The 7,498-nt window shown below is 40.7% G+C and overlaps 1 protein-coding gene across 2 annotated transcripts in view; it reads left to right on the top strand.

The window, feature by feature from the left end:
- The window catches only part of LOC102835720 (plasminogen-like), a 62,508-nt gene that overhangs the window by 24,088 nt on the left and 30,922 nt on the right, over positions 1-7,498 (top strand). For both annotated transcript variants that reach the window (XM_006868472.1, XM_006868473.1), the window contains exons 6-7: positions 4,465-4,585; positions 6,013-6,131. In XM_006868472.1, coding sequence (XP_006868534.1) covers positions 4,465-4,585; positions 6,013-6,131 — 240 coding nt within the window. The remainder of the gene's footprint in view (positions 1-4,464; positions 4,586-6,012; positions 6,132-7,498) is intronic.

Genomic DNA, 7,498 nt, shown 5'->3' with positions numbered 1-7,498 from the left:
CGATGGACTCAAGCGTGGCAACAATAGTGAGGTTGGCCCAGGATTGGGCAGTGTTTTGTTCTGCTGTGCATAAGGTCGCTATGAGTTGGTACCAACTCGATGGCACCTAATAGCAACAACAAATCTTTACAGAAGCAGACAGTATCATTTTTCATCCTCAGAGAAGCTGGTGGGTTTGGACTACTGACCTAGCTATTAGCAGCCCCGTGCTTATCCCATGGCACCACCAGAGTTGTTTTTAGCTCTCCAATGATATTATTCTAAGGAGCTTGTACCTTCCTAGTGTTACTGTTCCCTTACAGACCTCTCTACTTACATTGCTTTACTGCAATAAACAATATCCATATCAATGGAGAAAAGCTTGTAGTTGTCAAAGACTTCACTTTGCTTGGATCAACCATCAACACTGATGGAAGCAGCATTCAAAAGATAAAACGAAATACTGCGTTTTGTAAATCTGCTGCACAAGACCTCTCTAAAGTGTTACAAAGATGTCAGTTTGAGGACTAAGGTATGGCTGATTCAAGCCATGGTATTTTTAGTCACCTCATATGCATGTGGAGTCCTGGTGGTGCTGTGGGTTAATGCACCAGACTGCAAAGCCATTTGAACTGCAAAGTCAAGCTTACCAGCTGCTCCTTGGAAACCCTATATAGGGTTGCTATGTGTCAGAACCGACTTGACGGCACTTAACGACAACAACAGCATACTCATGTTAAAGTTGGATAGGGAATAAGGAAGATAACAGAAGAACTGATGCATTTGAGTTATGGCTTTGGAGAAGAATATTAAAAGTACCTTGGACTACCAAAAGAACAAACCAATCTGTGTTGGAAGAAGTACAGTCAGAATGCTCCTTAGAAACCAGGATGGCCAGGCTCATTAACAGGAGAGACCAGTCCCTGGAGAAGGATATCATGTTTGGTAAAGTAGAGGGTTGTACAAAAGGAGGAAGACCCCTGTCAACATAGAATGGGACAGAGGCATCATCAATGGGCTAAAATGTAACGATGATTGTGAGATTGTCTCAGGGCCAGGCAGTGTTTTGTTTTGTTGTGCAGAGGGTTGCTATGGATCAGTACTGACCTGATGGCACTTAACAACAACACTTCCATTGCTTGGCTTAGCTATTTTTTTATTTAAATCAAACTTGAAGGTATATAAACATAAAACAAGATAGAAACTTTAGAGATAAACTTCTTATCCTTATAATGTGTACACAATCTAAAACCCAAACCCAAAGTGGCAATTAAATAATGAAAACTAAGCTACAAACGCCATAAAATTCAAATATTCAACATTATTTTCATATAGATTTTGTTCTTTTGTTGCATCTAAGCAATGAACCAGTTCTTAAGTCAGCCTTCTCTCATTTCAATGGGCTAACCCATTCAATTGTTGTTGTTGAATGCTGTCGAATCAGTTCCAACCCAGAGCGACCCTGTCTAGGGCATCAGAGTGAGCTTGAACCACAGACCTTGTGGTTAAAATTGACTTTGCAGTCTAGCACATTAACCCACAGTGCCACTCCAAGACTCCTGACTCATTGAATAGCACACCTCAAAGTTTAATGCTGGGTGGGGTGGGGAAGCACTCTATTGAAAAAAATTTTCTTCATTTTATATTACTCCTACCTTTCCAGTTGCAAATGGGAATGAGTAAAGGCGGGTGCAACATCTCTGCTTGCAAAGTAGAGGTGGCAGTAAGTGACAGCATCCTAGTTACCTTTATCTACTGGAATCACGTGGTTGCTGTTGTGTGCCTTTAAATCGAGTCTAACTTATGGTGACCCTATCTGTGTACAACAGAATAAAACACTGCCTGGCCCTACCCCACCCACACAAGGGCTGTTGTGTTGGAGTCCATTGTTGTTGCCATCTCATTGAGGGTCTTTGTCTTTTTCACTGACCCTCCACTTTATCAAACATGATGTTCTTCTCCAGGGCATGGTCCTTCCTGATCACATGCACAAAGTATGAGAGACAAAGACTCACCATAGTCTCTTCCAAGGAGTAATCCATCAGTACTTCTTCCAAGACAGATTTATTCATTCTTCAGGAAGTCCATGACACTTTCAATATTCTTCAACAACACCATAATTCAAATGCATCTATTTTTCTCTGATCCTTCTTATTCATGGTCTAGCTTTTGCATGCATTTAAGGTGATTGAACATATCATGGGTTCTGTTAGTCCTTGAAATGACATCTTTTCTTTTTAATTCATTAAAGAGGTCTTTTGGAGCAGATTTATTCAATGTGATAAGTCATTTGATTTTTTGATTGCTGCTTCCATGAATATTGATTGTGGATGCAAATAAAATAAAATCTTTGACAGCATCAATCTTTTCTCTATTTATCATGATCCTGTTTATTGTTCCAGTTGTGAGGATTTTTATTTTCTGTACATTGAGTGTAATCCATACAGAAGATTGCACTGTTTGATATCCATCAGATATCTTCACTTCTATCAAGAGAGTTATATACCATCTGCATATCTCAGGTTGTTAATGAGTTTTTCTCCAATCCTGATACTCTGTTCTTCTTCATAGAATCCAGCTTCTCAGAATGTTTGCTCATTATACAGATTGAATAAATATGGTGAAATTATACAAACCAGGCACACATCTTTCCCAATTTTAAACCATTTAGCATCCCTTTATTCTATTTGAATGATTGCCTCTTAATCTATATACAGGTTCCTGATGAGCACATTTAAGTGTTCTGGAATTCCCATTCTTCTCAATGTTATCCATAGTTTGTTATGATCCACACAATCAAAGGCCTTTGCATAGTAAAAAAAAGTTCAAGTGAATTCAAGGAGTCTTGTTTTCCACCAATGCCTTCAAGGCAGCTAGGACTTCTTCCTTCAGTACCTTCTATTCTTGACATATGTTACCTCTAGAAACGACTGAACTTAAACTTCATTATTTCTTCCAGTTGCTTTAGCTTCTCTACATTAAAAAACATGTTTTAGAGTCTCTTCTGACATCCATTTTCTTTATTTCCTGTCATTTTAATGATCTTGTGCTTTCTTTATGAATGGTGTTTTTTATGTCATCCCGCAATTCCTCTGGTCTTCTGTAATTAATGTCTAATGCAACAGTTCTATTCTTGAGATGGTCTCTAAATCCAAGTGGGACATACTCAAGGACATATTTTGGCTCTCCTGGATGTGTTTTAATACTATTCAGTTTAAACCTGAAATTCATATGAGCAATCCATGGTCTGCTCCAGTTGACTCCTGGTCTTGTTTTGTCTGATAATACTGGTACTTCCCATTGTCTCAATAACTTGAACCATGGGAATCCTTTATCTCTAGGTTACTTGGCCGTTAGTTGACATAAATGTATGTTTTAATATCAACTCTGCCTCTCTTTTCAAATTAAAGTAACACACTATCCAGTTGCACCATGTTATTTCAATCAATGTTTGATATTCTAAATCAAAGATTTCATTTTTCAAAAAAACTTAAGAGAACTAAAAACAACCATTTTTGAGTCTCAACAAAGTAAGAAGGAAAACACTGTCACTCTAAGGGAAATATTGTTCTCAAAAGAGGTCATCAAGACACACAAAATTTGAACATGCCCATGTATTCGGCAGTCACCCATGTGATGAGAATCATTACATAGAAAATTTCAGAGATCATTATTGAAATGAAGACACCAAATATTTCAGTAGTCTAAGAGAGAATCACAACCTTCTGAGAGTATGCACCCTGGTACTCCCAGTTTGAGGACACGGTCTTGTAATAGTTCTGAATTCAGTTATGACAGTTATGGGGATATTAATAAAATGTGGAACTCAACTACTTAAAAAAGAACATGACATTTTGGGTTGGACTAGAAAATTTTTAGTCTTCATCGTCAGTATTGCTAGTGATGAAGAAAAGGCAATGGTATTTGAGATCTTTCTAGTGGAATATCTATCTCTGTATCTATATACATGGAGTCCTGGTGTGGTGCTGGGGGTTAATGCGCCAGACTGCAAAGCTGTTGAACTGCAAGGTCCGCAGTTCAAGCTCACTAGCTGTTCCTTGGAAACCCTATACAGGGTCGCTATGGGTTGGAACCGACTCGACAGCACTTAACAAAAACAACAACAAATCTATATACATATATATGGGTTGGAACCGACTCGACAGCACTTAAAAACAACAACAACAATATATATATATAAGGAGGATGTATAAGGAGGTCTGGTAGCATATGGTTACAAATCGGGCTGCGAACCTTAAGGTCAGTAGTTCGAAACTACCAGCTTGTTCCACTGGAGAAAGATGAGGCTTTCTGCTCCCGTAAATATTTACAGCCTTGGAAACCCTGTACAGGGTTGCAATGAGTCGGAACCAACTCCAGGGCACATAACAACAACAACAACAATATATATATATATTTACTGTATTTTTGCTTCATCCGTTTCTGTTTCTTTCTCTCTGTTTTCTTCTTCCCTTCTCTGTCCAGAGGACTGCATGCATTGTAGTGGAGAAAACTATCAGGGCAAAATTTCCCAGACCATGTCCGGATTTGATTGTCAGGCCTGGGACTCTCAGATCCCACATGCTCATGGATACATTCCTTCAAAGTAAGTCTCTTGGGGTAGGGAGGAAGACTGAAATGTTTAAGAAGCTATCACTCCCTCAGAATCACTGTTACTATGTATGTATGCTATGTATATATTCTAGTGTGGCTCAGAAGTGAACGAACCCAAGACTTTTGAATTTTAGAACCTGCATCCTTCAACCCAAATGGAAGCAGAATACTTGTATGCAGTCATGTTACTCAAAATGTGGTCCATGCTCCATGCATCAACAGTGTTCGTGTCACCTGAGAGCCTGTTAGAGATGGAGAGTTTTAGTCCCACATCTCTGGGTCTACATCCGCAGTTCCACAGCTTCCCTAGTGACTTAGAGATACATCACTTGTGTCTTTTCCAATATTTCTGGCTCCTTAACCTGTGGTTTAGGAATGGTCTTCAGGAGTCCTGTGGATTCCCTGACTTTGGATGTGGATTTATCTCATTGCATTTTTCTGCAGCGAGGAAAAGGAAGTCCCTTAAAAAGTAATAAGGGCTACAGCATTAGATAGTAAGAGTAGTTCCTAGTGTCAGGTTTCCTGTGTATTCCATTTCATAGTCACTGCCCTGGAAAACAGTCCCATTCTGTTACTGCTTCCGGTCTTGTTCTCCATTCTCTGGTGACCAGAATGGAGAGTCTAAGAGCCTTAGACATGAGACTAATCCACTTCTTTCACTGTGGAAAACAATCTACTGGCTTTTGGCAGCTCCCACCTCAAAAAGCTAGCTCAACACAAAGAGAAATACAGCAAATACTGCAAGGTCCTAAACTGGGTAAATCTACTTCCAGGAAAATTGAAGAGGGCTGGTATGACTTCTGTGGTTGCGCTGTCCCCCCTGACTGAGAACTTGAGTCTCAGAGAGGAACCTGAGGCTAGCCCACAGGCTCCAGGCACAGTGTGTCTAATGGTTTAAGCCACTGAGTCACCATGTAGGAGCGTTGAAGGGGGCTCAGCCCATACTCTTCGAACAAGTGCTCATGGAGTACTGCACACCCCTCTTAGTTTCTATAGGCTCAAATACTAGTAGAGGAAAACCTAATAGACCAGAAGAACCAGTCTTACTCTATGAAGATTCCAACTCCCCAGCTCTCCTGTGTACTTGGTGATGACTTTTCATCAGTGAGTACTTTGTGTTTTAGAAGTTGCTCTTTTGCAGAGGAATCATAGGAGTTTGTATATATCCATTTTCAAGAAGGCCAGAGTGATGACATTCCTGAGCCTGCTCAGTGATCTTTGGGCATGTAAACTGATAGAAAAAGGTCCCCTTGTCCTCTTCTTTTACTAGGTGTCCATCTCTGTAAAGGCAGCCAATTACCTGCTCAGGTGCATGCCTGTCCCTGACACACAGCAGATGCTCAATATCACTGCCTTTGAGAGGAGTCTAATCAGTGTTTGTCAATTCTTGGTACTGTTAAATCGATTTCACCCATTCAGGTTTCCCAGCAAGAACCTGAAGATGAATTACTGCCGTAACCCCGATGGGGAGCCCCGTCCATGGTGCTTCACCACAGATCCCAACAAGCGCTGGGAGTACTGCAACATCTCCCGCTGCAGTGAGTATGACTCATCCCCAGCTGTCTGGGTCCTGACCTTTGTGCTCTTGGAATTAAGGAGATGACATTAGTACCTGAGAAGTGTGCTGCCGCATGGAAACCCTACACAGAGTTATCATGAGTCATAAATGACTTGACAACACTTCACAACAACATCAACAACTCTAAGGAGACCAGGGAGTCAGTGGTTTAGAGTTTGGGCTGTAACAGAAAGATTGACTCCACCAGTCTTTCCCCTAGAGAAAGGACCTGGCCAATTTGCTCCTGTAATACTATTGTTGCTTTTGTTGTTAGATGTCATTGAACAAAACACCACCTGGTACTGTACCATCGTCACAATTGTTGTCATCTTTGAGCCTATTGTTGTAGCCACTACATTGACCCATCACGTTGAGTCTTCATCTTTTTTTGCTGACACTATAATTTGCCAAGCATGATGTCCTCCAGGGACTGGTCTCTCCTAAAAACACACATGAAGGCCTTGCGACCAAGTCTCGCCATCCTTGCTTGTAAGGGGCATTTAGTCTGGACTTCTTCCAAGACAAATCTCTTCCTTTTCCTGGCAGTCCATGGTATATTCGGTATTGTTTGTCAAGGCATCAATTCTACTTCCTTGTTTATTGTCCATACATATTCCTGCCAGGAAACCCTATGGGAAATTCTACTCTGTCCTATAGAGTTGGTATGAGTTGGAATCGATTTGACTGCACACATCAACCACGACACTGTGTCTAAAAGTCCTGTAGGATATTTGCTCTTTTATAGAAATCATTCATACACATTGGTGGTAACCAAAAGGTTGGAGGTTCAAGCCCATGTTCAAGTCCATTCAGAGGAGCCTTAGAAGAAAGACCTTGCAATGTACAGATGGTGTCACCATGGGTCAGAGTTGACTTCAGGGCAACTAACTTAAGTAATTGATCAGAACATTAATTGATCATGTTTTTATCACACTTTTCCCTATCAGACAGTTCTGACTCAGAGGCACAGCTAAATATCTGCTCTTAAAAGGCATCATTGGCATTCTACTTTTCTCCAGTGCTCAGGGAGATGAAACCCATGCTTTCTGAGCCATAGATCTGCCTATCCACTAGAGTTCATTCTAGCAATTGCATTGTCCACAAAGTGTCTCTGGATGCCCAGTTCTTCAGTATTTCCAACTTGAGGAGGATAGAGGAGAGAGGATTCCAGGGAGAGAAGAAGATGAGGCAGGTCTAAGGTGGAAGAATTTAGAAGGAACAATTTTATAATGTTTTCCCTTTATGAGAACATGAAAGGAATCCTGCTAGAACCATAGGTTAGGTCTTGGGCTGCTAACAGAAAAGTCAGCAATTCAAACTCATCGGCCACTCTGTGGGAGAAAGATG

This window comes from Chrysochloris asiatica, unplaced genomic scaffold, assembly GCF_000296735.1.
Source record: "Chrysochloris asiatica unplaced genomic scaffold, ChrAsi1.0 scaffold00117, whole genome shotgun sequence".
In the NCBI taxonomy this organism is placed as follows: domain Eukaryota; kingdom Metazoa; phylum Chordata; class Mammalia; order Afrosoricida; family Chrysochloridae; genus Chrysochloris; species Chrysochloris asiatica.
This window is presented reverse-complemented; position numbering and strand designations above follow the sequence as displayed.